The 19,096-nt window shown below is 44.0% G+C and overlaps 1 protein-coding gene across 1 annotated transcript in view; it reads left to right on the top strand.

The window, feature by feature from the left end:
- DAPK2 (death associated protein kinase 2) overlaps nt 1-19,096 on the top strand; it is a gene marked incomplete at its 5' end in the record, with an annotated part of 38,279 nt that overhangs the window by 16,957 nt on the left and 2,226 nt on the right. The window contains 7 exons of the mRNA XM_084267863.1: nt 581-802; nt 8,378-8,516; nt 11,622-11,751; nt 12,877-12,925; nt 13,551-13,577; nt 16,998-17,150; nt 18,603-18,648. Of these exons, the coding sequence (XP_084123989.1) occupies nt 581-802; nt 8,378-8,516; nt 11,622-11,751; nt 12,877-12,925; nt 13,551-13,577; nt 16,998-17,150; nt 18,603-18,648 (766 nt within the window). The remainder of the gene's footprint in view (nt 1-580; nt 803-8,377; nt 8,517-11,621; nt 11,752-12,876; nt 12,926-13,550; nt 13,578-16,997; nt 17,151-18,602; nt 18,649-19,096) is intronic.

Genomic DNA, 19,096 nt, shown 5'->3' with positions numbered 1-19,096 from the left:
GAAGTGCAGTGAGAAAGCTGCACTTGCTCTCATTACAAGTACAGCTAAATCATCAAGCGAGGTGCAGAAACCTGAATAAACTATTCTCTTATTTGACAGTTGGTTACTGGAGGCCAGTTCTACATTTCCAAAGGTTTATCAATACTTTGAGGGGTTTTTTTTCTGAGAGATTCTTCTTGAGGGAAATCTTTAATTCATGTGTGCCCTTTCAGAACATCCAGTGGTGTGTTGCAGACTTGAATGCCTTAAGCATTACCCAGTGAAGGAGTAGTAATTTGAATCTTTTGAGTCAGATCTTATTCATTTAAACATGAAATGTTTTTTGGAGATTGTAACATTGTCAGACAGTGCTTGGTTTTGCTAAATTTCAGGCACAGCAGGAGGCTCCCTTGTTAATACTGTAGTGCCTTGAGCTGCAGCACTCTTGACAGTCCTCACTGTTGGTCCAAGCAGCAGCTTGTCTGGTTTGTGGTGTTGCTCAGGGGTTGCATGATCAAGCTTTTGGATGTCAGTGGCTTATTTGGAAAGCTGTGATTCCTGAAAAGCTCTGAGAGTGTTTGTTGTCTTCTTGTCCTTGCAGTGGCCAGTTCGCCATAGTGAAGAAGTGCCGGGAGAAAAGCACCGGCGCAGAGTACGCGGCCAAGTTCATCAAGAAGCGCCAGAGTCGCGCCAGCCGCCGTGGGGTGAGACGGGAGGAGATTGAACGGGAGGTTACGATTCTGCAGCAGATCCTGCATGCCAACATCATCCAGCTGCATGACATCTATGAGAACAAGACGGATGTGGTCCTCATCCTTGAGCTGTGAGTAAGGGGACTTCCTATCCTCCAGGGAAGGATGAAGTAAAATAGGAACTGGAAGGGGCTGCAGAGGCTGCTGGGCCATAGAGACAGTGTTAAAACGGAGCTGCTTTGTTCTCAGGACTTGAAGATCAATTGACTGTGGTTGCTGGTAAACAGGCCACCCAGTTGATCCATGTCCCCTGGGGATACAGGTGCACCTTAACATCAGCTGAGGCTGTTGTTCCTGAGTGTGGTCAGCCTGAAAACAGTTTGTGAACAGAGGGATTACCTCAGGTCTGCTTAGTGCTGACCTGACATGAGGAAGCACAAATGGGTGCTGAATGCTGGTTCCATGCTGCTCTTATCTCTTCCAATGCAAGTGACACCATCAAGTCCTTTGCAAAGTTTGAAGCCATTCTCAGTACTCCCTCACTACTCACTATTCTCACTACCTCTCTCAAGGGAAGAGCTGAGGTTTCTTTAATCCCCAGATTTTGACTATTGAGGATGATTAGTGGCAGGCTGGGAGTGAAGGAGAGCTGCTCACTCCTTTCCCCCATGTAATGTGGGAAAACCTCTGCCATTTAGCTCCTGCTGAGAAGCAACCCTCCACCCTGCCCCCCCCCAAACAGGGCATCTGTGGTCTGCAGTAACCTCACCTTGGCATCGTGACCTGCTGGATAGCCAGGCTACTGGTTTAGGAAGACTACCAGACATATTTGCCAATGAAATGCAAACTGGTTTGTGCTGTTTAAGAAGAGATGTAAAACCAGCTAGCAGCACCTCTCTGACTAGGCTGAGGGAACAGAACCTGAGCATGTCCCTGCCCGGAAGAGTAAACGTGCCGCTCACAGAAGCTGGAGGTGTGGTCAGGAATGATTTTAACAAAGCCTTGGCTAAGGAGCCTTTGCTTAGTTGGAGTGTGAGTTTGCATTTCAGGGAGTCACCTCTAATGCTTTTGTCTGTATTGCATCTTATTCTCTGAAAGGAAGCGAGAGTGAAGTGAGAGAACCAAGTTAATAGGTGCTACTGTGCAGAGAAATGCTGTTAGACTTGGAAGTAGTATCAAAACTGCCAGTCTGTGCAATAGCTATTAAATTTCCTGGGTGAGTTCTGTTTGGCTGTTTCATCAGCCTAGAAAGACTGCATCCCAAAGGCATCAGCTATTTCTTCCACCCTGTGGTCCTTCTTGTACGTTTGGTGGAACTGAGTTGGAACATTTGAGACAGATGCAGATCACAGGTTAATAATATAATCTCTTCTCCCGCAGCTCGTTCTGAATGTGTTCTGCCTGTTTCTGCTGCCTGGCTTTGAGTCAGCCCTTTGGACAGATATGCCAGGCCCTCTTTGGAAAAGCTGTCTCAAAGTCATTCTGATCGGGTGACTGCATGCATGGGTTGGTTACGTGACTTTAATCTGAATGTGTGTGGAGTTTACACCATCCCTTCAGTGCTGATACTGATGTGTGTGTGATGAAACTTCTGTGCTTTTGGGAAGTATAATGTGAATAGAAGCAGCCTGACAATGAAGAGTAATAGGGGGACACTTTTATAAAGAAGGAATACTTCTTTGTAGTCTGACCAGGAGAGCTTTTCTTTGCATAAAAAGCAGCTTTGCCTCTTGGCTTCACAAGCCAGTATCAGTCAAAATGGCACTGGAAAGGTTATTCCTGTTTGTGACTTCAGCCTATATTGTAGAGGCTAAAGTTGAGGTTTTGTGAGAAGGGGCTAGTGTTATCCCAAAAGGAGGAGGAGCTGCTTTGGCCGAGCTAGAGCAGAACACTCAAAGTGGTTGCAGCAGCTTGCAGCATTACTAGTGTGCAATACTAAGGGAAGATATCAGAGTAACTTCTCTATCAGACTGAATATACTGACGTATTAGATGCCACAGGAAGTTGTCATCACTCTTGGTAGATCATGCAATAATTTCATTTTCCCCTGATGAAGTCAGATGCATGTTCTTCACTTTCAAGTCAGGAGGGGGAACTAATTTGCCTGATGCTGTTGGGCTGTCTGTTCTCAGTACGATTTGACAGGTAGTGGCTGGGAGGTCACAGAAAGATCAATTGCTCCTCTGCATTTCACCTGCACCTGGGTGCTCTTGAACATTCAGATGCCCCCAATTTTGAGCCTTTCTGTCCATGTGTTGGTTTGAGAAAACTTTGCAGTTGCCTAATATAAATTACCATAGAAAAACAAAATCTGCCATGATCAAATTCAAGCACTTGTTAATGAAATGAAAAAGAGGAGGCACAAAATCCTTGAGGCTGTTCATACCTGATCTTGCACTAGGATAATGAGTTTGGATGAAACTTGGCACTTCTTGTCATTCCAGGTGTTCCATTGCTTAGGACCAAGACTGGAGTAGAAATGAGTGACCTTGTGTGTACAAATGATGCTACAGACCTGTGTCCAAAGGATCACCTTCTGTACAGTTCATAGTGTCTGCTGTTGGTTTACCCTAAAGAGTTGAATGGGGCGTAAGTTATCTTAGTGAGTGTGCAGATTTGTGTCTGGGTGTATTTGTGCAGCTCAGCCTTAGTGATCTCCACTGAGACTGTAAACCTCTGCACTGCCCCACAAAGCAGAGAGGAGTGTGTGCTTGTGTTTGTCAGAGCCAGAAATGGAAATAGCTCTTCTAAGAAATGGAGCTTTGCTGGTTGGAATGCATGGCCTTGGCCTAAGGGGATGAACTTTGTCTTATAGTGAAGGAAGACAGACATCAGTTTAAGCTTTTGGGGCAGTGTCCTGCTGTTCTGTGGAATCATCAGTATCATGTAGTTTACAAAGCTCTGAGTCTTAGAGGAGCTGTGCAGAAGATGACAAGTCCTTTGTCAGTTCATGGTACTAAAGTAAAGCTGCAAGCAAGGAGACAGCCTGAGGTCATCTACTTAATACAATTTTTAGGTAATGAATAAATGATGCAATTTTTCTCTATGTATTGAAGCACGAAATACAGAGACACTGTGGCTGAACTTATGTAGACCATATGTAGGTCCCTAGGGTACTTGCCTTGACCTTGTGTGGAATCTAAGCGGTGAGGCTTTGATCCCTGAGTGAGATGAAATAACCACTAGCTTTCCTGGGTAGCCAGCATTTAGGCCAGGGAGCATTCCTGGAGATTAATGTGACCGCTGGCAGATGGCACATGAGTGATGATAAGGCATCTGTTAATTTTTAAGTATACATCTATGGCCAAATGTTGGTATCTGTAGCCATGCCCTGGAAGAGACAGGAAAGGAGCCTGCTTTTTTTGACTGGCAGCTACTTTGTGCTGAAATCACCTCCTGTTTCATTACCTTCTGCCTTTTCCTGTCCTCCTACGGCCTGATAACAGTTTGTGTCCTATTGTCAGGCTGCAGCTTACTGCACTTTTATAGGGCTGGGTACAGCAGAGTTTGACCTGGTTAAGGCTGCTGCATTTAGCTGCTGTGTACAACTTGAGGATGATGGTAATTTCTAATAAAGATAATTAAATTCTCTCTGTAAACAGATGATCTCTTCTGACAGTCTGATGTCAGAGTCTCATGCTCCCTGCAGTTTATCAAAAAAAGTGTGACAGCAGCTGGTCAATTAATCTTATGTTGTCACAGTGGACTTCAGCTTCCAAAGAATGTTCCCTAGAATTCTGGATTAATTGAAGGAGCTGCCCTGGTGTTTAAAAGAAGCTTTGGCTAAAATGTTGACCCTCTCCCAAATTCCCTGTGCTGGCAGGGATGAGTGTATCTCCTCTTTCCACAGGCCTTTATTCTCCACGTGCAGTTCCTCCTGTTCAAGAGCAGGAAGACTGTTGCCAAGTTCGCTGCCGCTACGTGTGGTTTGGCAGGTGCATGGTTTGCCCTTCCTTGTGGACACAGCTCAGGAATATGCTCCCCACAGCTTTTTTGTCACCTTGCTGTTGCTCAGGCCCTGCCTTGAGGCTGCTTTGCCTAAACAAAAGCAGCCTGGAGGTAGGTTTGGTCTCCCCTGCTAGTAAGCGTCAAAGTTGTGTACACAGTATAACCAGCTGTTCCCAAGAGGTAAGGCAGCATTGTTGTTGGTCTTGCTGGACTGGGAAGGAAGAGCAAAGGTATAATTTGTTTGCCTTGGGAATAAGGTGACGTGGCAAAAGGTAAAGTCACGGAATCAGAGGAAGGGATTTGTCTGTAAGCTAAGGTCCTTTGTGGAAGGAGAATTTGCTCTTTTACAAGTAGTGCTGATTTAGAAAACACCTCCCTGGATGTGTGAATGTATCTTTTAGTGTTTTACTGTAAAGGAGTTAGTACTGACCTGTTGTGCTGTTTGTTTTTTTCCTGGGATTCCATAATGACTGGCTTTTGGAACTGCTAAGCCTATTGTGCCTACAGGTTTCTCAGAGCTCAGGTGCATAACTCGTGTAGGAATGGCTGTGCACAAAACTGCTTACCACTCTGTTTCTGCAGTTTACTCAAACCTGGTATTAAAGCCTGAATCTTTGTTAATGAGAAGTCATCACATCTCCTCTGCTGAATTTTCATTTAGATTACTCCTTTAAGGTTTCTGCAGCTTGTACTAATGTCTTAGGCCATGCCACAAGAGAGTGGAAGAATGCTCCTGTGGTTGTTGTAAGAGGGAACCTTTTGCTGATAAAGTAACGAAGGGCCTTCAGACTCCATAAACCTTCTTTGTGTGCCTCCAGCAACTTACCCAACAGTTTTAAGTGACCACTCATGGGGGTGGCAAGAGAGCAGGAGGGCAACTAAGTGCCTTCGGTCTGGGCAGCTAAACAATCTTCTGCCCTGCTGTTGTATAGCAAAGGAGACTTCTCAATTAGAAAGTTGCTGGTCTCCTTCAGGCTGGAAGGTATCCTTGAACATTCTTAGCACAGTCCTCTGTGCCAGGGGAAGGTGAAGGGGGCAACAGCTTTCACAGAGTGGTTGGGCTTCCGTGCTGTCCTTATGTGGCAGCTGCTTTTGCTGGTGCTGGAGGACTATGTGGGCTGTTGGTCTGGCTGTCACAGAATACTTCTTGATTAAAGAGTCCACCTTAAGGAACAATGGCCAAGGAGATTTTACAGAGAAAAAGAGGAGGAAGAGTAGTGTGCCTACACAGTTACATTCCAGAAAAGTACAAGAAGGTATCCCAGTACAGCTGGCTTCCTGATGACCAGGCTGTGCTGCCTGCCAGTGGTGACTGCTTCAGCACAGTTTGAATAGAAAGCAGGAAGGAAATGGGACTTGCCTGCTCTCTGTACATAGATTTCACCAGCAGACCACCAGGTTTTACATACAAATTTCTTTACTGGTTTGTCACATTATTAGTGTCAGCCGTAATGATTTGTAAATTAATGAACTTAAACTTACTATGGTATGGAAAGGAGACAGTGTTCCCTGGCTCAAAAGTGCACAAAACCTGTCCAGCAAGGCTGATGGTAGTGCTGAGACCCTTGGCATGTGTCACCTAAAAACAAAATCAGAGACCAATTAAGCGTCTCGCAAGCCAAGTAAGTGAGACTAATAAGGAAGGAGGCGGCAGCAGTCAGGGACAGCAATTGGAACATATTCCTGGGTCATATAAGTTTATGTTTTCCAGCTGTAATAAAACATCAAGTGACTTCTGCCCAAGTTAAGGGTGAAGTGAGGCGACTTCTGCCCGAGTTAAGTGTCCTGCCTCATGTGGCTTAGAAAGTTTCTCACTATGTGGGAGTGGTGGAAACACATCCAGTAATGGGTGCTCAAGTCAACAGGCCCTGTGTAAATCTCTGCCTTTTCAACAGTGAGGTATGCTGAGACCCAGAGAAACAGTAGATGCTAAGGAATAAGCCAAATGCCTTTGTAGTTTTTGACATGTTATTCTTGTTTGCAGTTGACATCTGTGCAGTTTTTGTGGCTGCTCACAGTAGTTTGCTGTGAAAGAAGCAGAATTTGTGTCCTGGGTCTGGCTGGGACAGAGTTATTTTTCTTATCTGCAGCTGCTACAGTGTGGTGCTTTGGATTTATGATGAGAATAATGTAGATAACGTGCTGATGTTTTAATTGTTGCCAAGCAGTTGAGGACTTTTCAGCTTCTCCTATGTACCTGCCAATGAAAGGGCGGGGGGTGCCCAAGGAGCTGGGAGGGGACACATCAAGGACAACAGACCCAAGCCAGCCAAAGGGATATTCTGTGACACATGATGTCATGCTCCATACATAACTGGGGGTTGGCCAGGAGGCAGCGCAGCTCAGGAACGAGCTGAGCCTCAGCTTTGGATGGTGAGCAGTTGTGCTGTGCATCTCTGGGTTTGTATATTCTTCTTCTGTTGTTGTTATAACCTTCCTTTTCTGGCCTATTAAATTGTCTTTATCTCAAACCACAAGCTTTCCTTTTTTCTTTTGAATTATCCCCCACTAACTCCCCACTGCATCCCCCCCATCCCAGTGTGGAGGGGAGTGAGCGAGCGGCGTCGTGGTGGATTTAGCTGCCAGTCAGGTTAAACCACAACAGCCGGGTGTCGCCATCCTGTCACCACCAGTGCTGAGCAGGAGCCTGGGGTCAGAGGGATGGCTGCACAAAGACATCTGCCGTGCACAAATGCCATCTGAATCACAGCACTTGGTTACCTCAAAGCATTTGAACCCACCAGTGCTTTCAGAGGCATTTCACCAGGGAGCAGGGCCAAAAGCTTGTTCTCCAACATGGCCACTGGATCTCTCGAGTCGTGTGCTTGCTCTCCAAACAGCGAACGCAGGCACCTGGTACACCTGAGTTCAAGAGCATCAGCGGCTTTCTGGGTACCCCCAACAGGACATTTGAATGAGAATAAATCATTAATATCAGTGATGTTGTGAACTGAAAGCAACAAATGTGAGCATAGTTATGAATAACAACTGCAAACACCCAGTTCAACATCTTAGGCCATTTTGGTTTGTACTGTATAGAAAACCAGCCCTGGAGCTCTCAATACATAGAACAAAAATGAGCTTGATATGCAGTGTCTCTCAGGGTTCATGTGAAAACTCCTAGTAACTAATAGCACTTCCTTGTTTTGGGAAAACAATTTTAGGTACTTTCCAAACTGCTGCGATCTGTTTTCTTTTTAAAAATTCATCACAAAATAAGTGCTTTCCTGTCAGCTACATCTGGCAAGCATCTGTATTAGAACAGTGTAGTGGCTGGAAAGGGAAGAGGTTCTGTTAGCAGCTCTTTCTGCCTCATATTTCTGATGGAAACCAACAAGAGAAGTAGCTCTTTAACAGTTACTGACTATTGCAACTTGTTCTGTTTACTCTGTCTCATGCAAAATGAAAGTGTTTAAAAATAGCAGTTGAAGTGGTTAACATCCAAGTCAGCCTATGGAAACACATACACGACTGCAGATGCATCAAGCAGTGTACCTTTTCTGGTCCTTTACAGTCCCTGTGATGACTCAAACCTTGCTGTGAATTAGGAAAAGCTAGTCCTTAGTTCACAGGGGAGTGAGCTGAAGCCAAAAGGAAGTTTTGGCACATCTGGGACCAGAACACAAAACTCTGGATTGTCTTCAAGAGTGGCCTTTTTCAAACTGCCTGGAAGTTGTTTGCTACTTTAGTTTTCTGTGCTTATGTTTGTTTTAAGTCTCATGGTAAGATAATAGAATATTTTCTGGTGTATTTTGCAGGGTTTCTGGAGGAGAGCTTTTCGACTTCCTGGCACAGAAGGAGTCTCTGAGTGAAGAGGAAGCAACCAGATTCATCAAGCAGATTTTGGATGGTGTGAATTACCTTCACTCTAAGAAAATTGCTCACTTTGATTTAAAGGTAAAGACACTGCTTTATGCTTAATTGTCACTGTTGTTTTGCAATGACAGGCTGTACCTTCCACTGTTTTTGTGATATCTGTGTTTGATAATGTGCATAGGTGAGTAACAGGTGAGCCCTTTAAATGTTTCAGAGCTGAGCACTCCAAGGAAGACTACCTCCTTTATTAGGCCTGTGATAATGTTTGGGTGGACTTACACATTTTCTGACTGACACAAAGAAATTGTACATCTCCCTCTTTCAGCTGTTGGCATTTGTGGTTTCATCCAAAGTATGTTGTTTTAAAAAAAATAGAATGATGTACAGAAGAAAGGCATTTTTGGGAAGAGGAGGGAGGGCCAGGTCCAGCTACAAACAACTGCTGCTACTTCTAATCACCACTGGTTTTAGAATTGCATGAGAAGTATGTGCTGTGCAGCTCAGTTTGGTTAGCAGAAGGACTTCCTGATTTCTTAGCTACTTAGGGCCTTGAAATCACATCTCAGAGAGCTCTGTTCCTACCATGTCAGGTGACATCTATAGCTTTGATCCTTGACTTTGGTGTCAGTACAACTGGCCTAGACAATACAGAAGAGACACTCTCTCCTTTTGATCACAGCCTACCTACATGAACATGCTGGTCTGCAGCTGGGAGCCTTCTGTCCTTGGGGTGAAACTCTTGAGACCAGAAGAAAGTGCTTTCTCAGTAGCAGGCTTGCAGTTACAGAACTGGCTGCTTCAAACATTGTTGCTTCCAGAAAGACATTCAAAACACACTTAGTCCCTAGGAAAAAGGAGAGTAAGAGAGGAGGGAAATGCTGTGAAATGTGGGAAAAAGGAAGAAACTCTACAATGAGGTTCCATGTTCCTTGTCCTAACTCTAAACCCAGCTTAGTGTGCTATAGGTGGTATGCTCCCAGATTCTCTGGGTATAAATGCTGATTCCTTGGGCTGTGTGTGTGCCCAATACTGTCTCTGTCTTAAACTGCTTGGTCTTGAGTCCATGTTAATGGTATATATGTAGTCGTTACAAATCACATCTACCCAAAGAAACTGGTTAGCAAACTACCATCCAGATGGTACATAGGGCACACAGGAAAAAGTGTCACAGATGTGGGAATGTATAAAGGATGTGCACACAGGTTTGAAATTACTAAATGAATCCAGAAGGCAAAGGCTGAAAGCTTTCACTCTGGTTTAGAAAAGGTGTGATATCCAGGGGCATGAAATTATTGTGTGAATGTAGGTGAAGCTTGTTCTATACAGATCTCTAGCTGTTAATTTTGGTATTTCCTGCCTGTAATGTCACTGAAGATGTTACAAGAAATACAAACCAGAAATTAGACAGGATAAGTAAAGGATCATTTCACTGGTAGTGTACGTCAAATGACCTAAAACATACTCATGGAATGACTCTCCTGGTTTTTTTTAGGACAGGGCTTGGAGTTTTGCTGCTGTTAAATTAGATATTTTGAAGCAGTGGTCTGATTATATAGAGGGTGATTCATAATTATCTTGCCACCTGACAGGGCTCCATGGACTGTAGTGGAGCTTCAATGACTTAACTGCCTAAGGAATAAAACAGTCTGAGAGGTAGTGACTGTGACTTGCTGCCATTCCAGTCTGTTCTGCCTGCTTGCTGTAAACAAGCTCACATCCTGTATCTGGGGTGAACACATATGCCCTAGATCCACAGAATAAAACCAGACTTGTTAGCCCCAGGCTAAAATTTTCTTGGTCCAGTGACTATTGCAATGAATGATTCCAACAGTCTCCTTCCCAGTGCAGCTCTGTCTGAGAGTGTGTGGTAGCAGGAGCTGCCTCCACGCTGACATCTGCTGTGAAAGGGCCGGGCAGCTGCCAGCAGGGAATCAAACTGTCTCGCTGGTGCTCTTCAGCTTATGATTAAGTTATGACAAATGAATGCATTAAAGCTCTTTGTGGGAGATTAATTGAATCCATAGTTTACTGTGAAACCTGAGAGATAGGGCCGTGGTAGGGAGTAACTAAGGCTGAGAAGTTTACTTGGAGAAGTAAGTTTGTGAAATATCCGTTATGTCTGGTAAAGAAAGTCACAGTCTGTGGCTGAAAACGTTAGCTTCATTTTCACAGCTCTAGCTTTGGCTTTTCCCTACAATGCTGTGAGAGATGTGTTCTTTTAATAGCTTGCTATCATGTATGAGCTTCCACCTCAGATGCCAACTCTTTCCATTTTATGGACTGCTCGGATAGTAAGTCTTGGACCTTTCCTGGCCCTGTTGTTGCAGCTGTGAATGTAGTCTGATAGAGAGGGGCATTTTCCTTCCTGAAGTAGGTTCAGATGTGACTTGAATCCCTTAAGAAGCATTTAATAAGACATCTTCCAGTGGGTTACAATAGAGCATAGGGACAACAGAGCAGAAGTAGTGAGGTTTTCCAGTGTAAATTCCAGGAACAATTCAGTAAAATTGCTGTCAGTCAAAACATTAAGTGGTGCAGCTCTCACTCAGGATCAAGCAGCAGCTCCATCTCTGTGGCAGACACGTGCCCTGCTTCAGCTAGCTGCTGTTATGTGTGCACCAGCTGTGACTCAGGCAAATCCATGGAGTCGGGGGGTGGCATCATCTTAGGTGGCCCTGCAGTGGCCTCTCTGTTTTAGGAGAGAACAAGATAAACCGAGTTTCTACTTTGTGTTACATCACAATGCTGCTGGGCCAGTAGTCTAGTGACACATCTCATCAGATTAGGGAGAAACGGAGTTGTATGAAAAACTTCTCTCTGGCTGTGAAAGCAAGGGTATCTGGTTTTCATCCCAGCAATAGCCATCATTAAGAAAATCATCTTAGGACTGCTGACAGGAAGATAGAGAAAGGCAGATTTTGCCTGAAAGAAAATTGAAGGAATTAAGGCATTACTTCTGTTAGATTTGCTTAGCTTTTATGAAGCTCTGGGATGTTCAGTGATGTCAGATTTCTCAGTTGTCATCCATTTATCAAAAGAACGAATTTTAAATGGTTAGGCACAGGGATGTGTGTCATATTTCACGGGGTGTTGTATGTGTGAATTAAGAAAAGCACTGGAGAACACTGTTATTTTCCCAAGATATTAAGGTGATAATAACAAAGGTCTATCTTTTGTTAATTTTAGCCTGAAAACATTATGCTCCTAGACAAGAATATTCCTATTCCACACATCAAACTCATTGACTTTGGCCTGGCTCACAAAATAGAAGATGGAGTTGAATTTAAAAACATTTTTGGAACTCCGGAATTCGTAGGTGAGTGACTGACCCATTCCTTTGTCTCTCATTGCAAGACACATGAGGAAGTTGAGACATCTTTTCACAGGGAAGAACTGAGGGATAGAGGTAGTTTCAGTCTCACTTGCATCAAGGTGATATATCACCTTGGTTTACAAAATTTATCGTATTTTTCAGGAATAGGTGAAAGGTGCTTTCTGTAAACCAGATGTGAGAGTAGGTTGCTGACAAATAAATATTAAGAGGTGTAAATTCAGGATCAAGGTTGTGAAACCCTGTAAATACAAATTACAATTTGTACTTCTTTCATGGAGCAAGTAAGCTCCCTGTGTTGTAGCACACAGGTAGCAATTACAGGGGTATCTCTACCATCACTTTCTAGATGGAACTGCCTTACCCTGCACACCTGCTGCATACCAAGCCCTCATCTCCCATTACATTTTTCCAGATCATTCCCGTTTTGTTGCTCAGTGATCCTAATTCTAATCTGTCTTGCTTGGATTTTAGGTTAATCCTCCTCCATTCTACTAGTTTCAGAATTTGTGGGGCAGGGGAGTGGGGAGAAAACCATAATTCAAATTATAGTTAAACAGCCCTCAGAGGTGCTTTATTCATCTCATTACCTCACCATGGTCTTTTCTCTTGCATGCAGTCTTACATGGGGATGTTTTCCTGCAAGGAAATGTTTCTTACAAAGATAATAGGGTTTGTTGTGGATGGCAATGTAGCCTGGTATTTATTTTCAGTCTCTTGCCCAATGGCTGTGTCTGACTGGCCAATGGAAACTAGCTTTAGTGGTGCCAGTTTAAAACAAAACAAGAGCTCAGATTCTTAGGGGTAACAGTATCCTCAGGTGGTGGAATAATTTGTTGTTATAATTTTCACTGTAATTAGTATATAATATTTGCTTTACCTTTATTCTTGAGTTGTATTATGCCCCAAGTTACTCTGTCATCTCTCCTGGACACCTGTGAACTTGAATTCATGTCAGGGCTGTAGAGCCATGAACAGTGCATCCTGTAACTACCTTTCCTCTTCCCACCCCGCTTTCTCCCCCTCGGTAATTTGTGACCTGTTACTCAATTCAGCCTGGTAAAAATTTGTTAGCTCGGTTGCTGATGTTTCATTATATTTTTCTTACAGCTCCAGAAATAGTGAACTATGAACCCCTGGGACTAGCTGCTGATATGTGGTAAGATTGTCACACTTTGGGTTTGGTTGGTTTGTCCCAGGTTGCTCTTTCCCAATTTGATCTGAACAGAAACTGTTCTACTGCAACAAATTAAAAACAAAGTGAAACAAAAAACTTAAGTTCAGCTAATCCCTCTCTGTTCTGTTTTTCTGTTGTTCATACATTCTGTGCAATTAAAAGATAGGCATTTAATTTCTGCAAACTTACTGTGAAAAACTGGAACGATGGCAGTCACGGAGTTAACAGTTTGCTACTGTCCACTGCAGAGGAGCACATGTTCCTCCAGCTTTTGTGACAGCTTTATTTATTACAGCACTGCATGCAGAGGAGACCTGTGTGCTAACCTGATCTGCTGAGAAGGCAGGCAAAAGAGATCACCCCAGATAAAACATCCGTGCTCCTCTTTGTATTTCTCATGCGTGCTGTGTATCCACGTTGTTTGAAGGCGTATGTCTTTCACTTTTTCCCTGAGACACTAATCTTTGAGAGACATGAGTAGTTACCCACAGCCACGGTGGCTCTCCTGCTGGTGGAGCAGCTGCTATTGACTTTTTCATATTGTGTACACTAAGAAGAACCCAGGTCATGTATAGGACCCCTGCAATTAATATCCTCTGTTTTTCAGGAGCATCGGAGTCATCACCTACATACTGTGAGTACAACACATTCACGCCTGTAGAAGTCCTAAAGCTTTATTGTTCTAATATCAAACAGCTCTTCAGTCATTTAAGAATGGAACTGCATGCACGGGGTGGGCAGTGGTCTATCTAATGGGCAAATGCTACCCTGCAGCCTTTTAATGTTTAAGAGAAGGCCTAAAAGAAGAGGGTAGCTCTGAGCAGAGGAAGAACAAATGTCTCTAGGATCACTAGGCACTTCTGTTTCTTACAAAACCTCATCGGGTCCAAATGGTAGAGGATGTAAAAAATCAAAGCATCATAAAGCAAAGCATGTTGGTTTCTTATGAAAGGGCTATGAGCTACCAGCATGCGGAGAGAATAGAGACAGAGAGAGTAATAGTACCACTTACAAGGTGAGCTACTCCAGTTGAGAACTCCAGGGAAGTTGTAATTTGCTTGTAAAGGCAAATGCATAAATCTGCTCACCCATATTCAAAACAGTGAATTTAAGCTGGGATAGTAGCAGAGAAGTTGCCCATAGGAGGTGAGAATTCATCTTAAAGGAGGGAAAAAGGGCTTGTTAAAGCTGGTAAGGCAAAGGCTGGTTGGAAATGTCATTGCAGTCAGCAAGCACAAAGGAGGAAAAGAAGATGCTTTTTAGCAGAAAAGTATGTGAAGAATAAATTCATCAGTGAGTAAATGAAAGTAGGAAATTATGTCAAGTTCAGAATCTCAAAGAAGTGAGGTTCTGTGGGTACACTGGGGACAAGCAGTCGAGAGAGCTTTAAGATGGAGTTTTAACAGTGTGGGAAACTCCTGGCATAACAACAGATGCAAAGGAGGGGTGGCACTTGTTGCTTCAAGAATTCTTTCCTCTTGATTGATATGAGAATTACTGAAGTGGTCTGGGATCCTTGGACCTAACTGCTTCCATGGAATGCAGCTCCGTTGATTGCTGGGGAGCAGCGCACGGTGGATCTGCATGCTCAGCAGTGCCGAAGCCTGACATTCCTACCCTGGGCTTCTGCTGTTCCTTGTGGCACGCAGAGGACTGACTTGCTGCCAAACTGTCAGAAGGGGAACTCCACTGTTAGAGGGTTTTGCATCACACAAGGGCTTAAAGTACCATCCAGGCCCTTACTTTTTATCAGCAGTCTGGTCTTCAGTGACACATGACTGTGACAGGACACGAAGCTTCGTAAATTGCTGTTAATGTCTGCTCATAAATGATGAGAGGGAGACTGAGGAGCTGAAGATAAGCAGTGGTGAATACTTCCCGTGTGATTACAGCAGTGCACAGCCAGCCAGGTGCTCTCTGGGGTTTTCTGTCACATGGAGTTCTGTCTTGGGGGCAGAATAACCAAGTGGATCTCTGTGCTATGTCCGGTGTAAGAGATCTGTTTTACCTGGTTGGCTAGTAACCACTGCCATAGTAATTAAGGTGGAAAATGGTGTCCCTGCAAATGACCAGGAAAACAAAGAGCATGCTTTTTATGATGGGAAGGATCAGCTTGCATCATACGTGATGTACTAGAAATTTGTGTACCTTCAGTATTGACTGTTAATTTTAAAGCCCTTTATTCTGAAGAATTCTGAATAACTGGGGTGTGTTTAATGATACAGCCTACTAAAGCAAACGTGGCAGCAATCAAACTGATGCCATCATCAGGTTAAAGAGATCAAAATGCTTATAGAGCTTTAATTCAGTAACCAGTGGAGTGATTCATTGGGTTGTTAAGGGCAAAGCCTTTATTACTGAGGTCTGCTGTTAGATACTTGCAGGCATGAAGTCAGGATATGACAAACGTTGTTTGCATTAGGGGTTAAGACTTGAGAATCCTCCCATTTCACAGACCTCAAAACTGAGTCCCAAAGAGGCGGCAAAATAAATTCCAGGAGAGTAGAACAGTGCTGGCTTTGGCATCCAACCAAGGTCCTGAAGGTGGAGTTCCCTGGAAAAGGGAAAAGGAAGCACAGCTCTAGGGCAGGTTTTCAAGCCTTAGTTCTGAAACACCTGTGGTGGCAAAGTGCCTGCTTGTGGCCTTCTGTGTGGCCAACAGAAATAGAGCAAGGGCTTAAGAGGGAGTATGTAGAACCTGTTAAGAGGAGAGGTTGACTGTGGCTTGTGGGCTGAAAGCTACTGCGTCAAAGACGACAACCTCCCGCTGCCTTGCTGTGTCAGCTGCTTTGATGCCGTTTATGATACTAGAAAGTGTGGAAAGAGTTTATGTACTCAAATGTTTGCTCTGTGGATAAAACTGCTTGTGGCTGGGGACTGGGCTGAATAGCCCAGGTGATCTCATGTAACTTTCAGCTTAACCCCAAATTCCCAGTCAACATGGTAATGGTGATACAGGCGGCTTAAAAAGTCGGTGAAGCTGGGCCACGCAAGCAAGCAGTTTAGTATTCAAAACCTCCACTGAGATCCCAGGAGCTTGCTGGAGTCCTGTTGTGAGCCTGCTGGATGCTGAAATCAAAGCTGGCCATAATAGATAAGAATTGTAATAGCCCAGAAGATGGGGGGGAAGGGATGAGATCAATTTTCTCAGTATAAGTAACATTTCTCGTAAACCGGACTTGTGCAAGTCAGCATCCCTGTGGATTAGGGGAGGGAAAGGAAGGCAAGGCAGGAGGAGTCTGCAACGAATCTGTTCTGACACTTGAGTTTTATGGAGCAGAGGTAAATAGTCATCAAAGCCAAAGGTTGTCAGCCACAGTTGAGAGATAGGCAAAGCATGCTGAAAGCTTTTCCTAAGATTGCTGAGTGGCATTTTATTATGATGATGTCTCCATTACATCCTTGCAGCTGGAGCAGAGTGCCAACAGAAGGATAGTTTGTGGTGTTCAAAAACAGTTGGAACTTACTGCAACTAAAGTCCTTTTATTTGTGGATTCCTTTTAATGAGCAGCACAGCCCCACCTCTCCAGTGGGGTTGGCCCAGAGGCAAGGCCCAGCACCTGACTTGCCGTCGCACCTTGTACTTTGGTTTTAGCCGAGAAAAGGCTTCTTGGTTGAACTCGCTGTGCAGGGAACTTGTCAGTAGCTTTTGAGGGAGAAAAGCAGCCAGGGCACAGCTCTTCCTACCCCAAGAAAACCTACAGAAGCACTACTTTACCTGCTTCAAGCCGATAGAAGCTTCCACCTGGTAGTGTTTGTGGGTTCACAGGGATAAAGACTGAAGCTTTTCCTGCTTTGATTGGCAATGGCTTAGGAGAACCTGTGCGTTTCTATCTGTGCACACAGTAGTGCTGTGCTGGAGGCTTTCATAATGAGTCTGACTCATAACCACAGATGTCGTGAGCCAAAGCTGGACCTGCTATTTCCCACGTGGTATGGCTGCTATAACACAAGATTCACAGATGTCCTGAGAGTGTAGTACACAGTCACTGTAACTTCATTAGAGGACTGCTGCATTTCTTTTCCCATTGATTCTTCTTTCTGGCTTATCTAGGCTCAGTGGTGCATCACCTTTCCTTGGGGAAACTAAACAAGAAACGCTTGCCAACATCACAGCTGTGAATTATGAATTCGATGAAGAATTCTTCAGCAATACCAGTGACCTGGCAAAAGACTTTATTCGGAAACTCCTGGTGAAAGATACACGGTGAGTGGCAATTCAGAAGGATCCATCTGTCTCTAAGATAAACCTGGTAAAACAGAGCCTGATGAGTAATCTGCAAAGCCTTCCCTGAAGTGTATGTTGCCATTCAAGAGCTAGACAGGAGGTGAAGTTCTGCTGTTTTGCCGCTAGTTGATCACTGCACCAAGAACCCAGAACAAAAGCAAGCAAAACCTCCTCAGTGAAATCTCCCTTTCAATTGAATTCTCACCTGAGTCAAGCTGGGTGTAAGTGAAGGGCTGAAAACAGCGTTCAAAATCTCTAGGGGTGTCTAACGACCACTCCAGTGTGTTAGTCCATTAAGAACTACTTGCAAGGAGGTGATGTAACCCCAGAATATGTTCCTAGTGGTGCAAGGGCAGAAGAATCTTCACGTGTGCTCACAGTAGAATTGCTCCTTACATGTCTCTGTGTCTGTCATAACCACCTAGAATTTGTGTGACAGCTGTGCAGGGCTTTATTCCCAGTTCATAGGAACCAGAGACCTTTTTTGGGTTACTTTTGGTGGGTTTTTTCTTACGTGAGGGAGAGGTTTTTGGGGGGGGGGTGTGTGTTTTTGTTTGCTTCTCTTGTGTTTTTAGTTTTTCTTGCTTTTGATAAAGTGTATGCAGAAGTAGCAACTCCTTTCCCATAATCCTGTTTGTCATGGAGGGAAATCAGGCCGTTGCAGTTCTTCCTTATGGCTTCATTCAGAGAGAATGTAGGTATGAGAGAGAAAGAGGCAAGCTGCTCTGTCAAGGCTTCTGTAAATCCTCAGGCCTTGGAATAGGTTAGAGTAGATAGGGTTTGATGAGAGGTTAGCACAGGTCTAGCAACCTTATTTTAAGAGAAGATGAGCAGTGATACTGCTGTTTGTCCCTTGTACAGAGGGCCTGTGCAGTGCCCTGTTTCTACCTTTGATTCTCAGTGTTGTCCATGTGCTGCCTGCCAAGCTGCCACAATGTGGAAGGAAGTTCAGATTGATCAGGTTTGAAGCATTCCTCTTAGAAATGTTGCTTTCAGGAAACAGCAGCTCCTGTGGGGATGTAGTGTAGTGTTCCAAGGGATAGCTTTGATATCATTCATGTTGTATACCTTGATTCACACAGTTGTATTAAAAGTGTGTAGAAAGAATTTACTGTCTCAGCATGTAGGATGAACAAACAAGTATTTTTTTTTTTCACTTTTTATGGAAAGACACACAAAAACACAGGTAGGCTTTGATCAGCAAGAATTGAAATCGTGTGCAGTGCAGACAGCTCCTTATTGAAACTTGGGACAGTTCTACACCACGCAAAAGCAGTCTGCCTCATGGAGGAATGTAACCCAGAAATCTGGGAGTTAGTCCTGGTGTTCTCTTGGTAAATGCTTCGTGTAGCCTGGGAGAAGTGTGGGCCAATGAACTTGTGTATGAGGTGTTTCTCACTGAAGTCTGGGGGGGGTTGTGTTGTTTTTTAGGAAACGGCTTACGATACAGGAAGCTCTTTCTCACCCGTGGATAACGGTAAGACTGAACACGGAGACACAGCTTGCTTTTTACTGTGAGCAAAGCAGAGATAATATTCTCACTGTTATTGATGTGTTAAATGGAAAACCGTCCTCTGAGGACTTTGAGACCCTAGGTCTCCCAGAGATGCACTGGAAAAAATTGGCTAAATCCTTGAATTTCTGCCAGTTGCTGCTTTTATTGTCATAACTTTCCAAACGAGGGGCAAAAGGCTCTGAGATTTATTGCACTTGCAGCATCCTACGCTAGACTGGGCTTTGTGTTTTCTCCATTTGCATGTACTACATCTTGGGTTTAGGGCTTTCTTGAGTTGAAAGCTGACTACAGCCAATGTGGAAAATAAAGTTTCTCTCAGGATACAACTGCTGTACCAAGTGTGTTGATTTGCTTACATTTGTGTGCCTGTGTAAGTTTTTGTCATCATAAACATTGCTTGCTTTTGTGA

The sequence above is a fragment of the Gallinula chloropus genome, assembly GCF_964237585.1.
Source record: "Gallinula chloropus genome assembly, chromosome: 9".
Classification (NCBI taxonomy): Eukaryota; Metazoa; Chordata; class Aves; order Gruiformes; family Rallidae; genus Gallinula; species Gallinula chloropus.
Note: the sequence above shows the minus strand (reverse complement) of the source record. Positions and strands in the feature narration are given on the sequence as shown.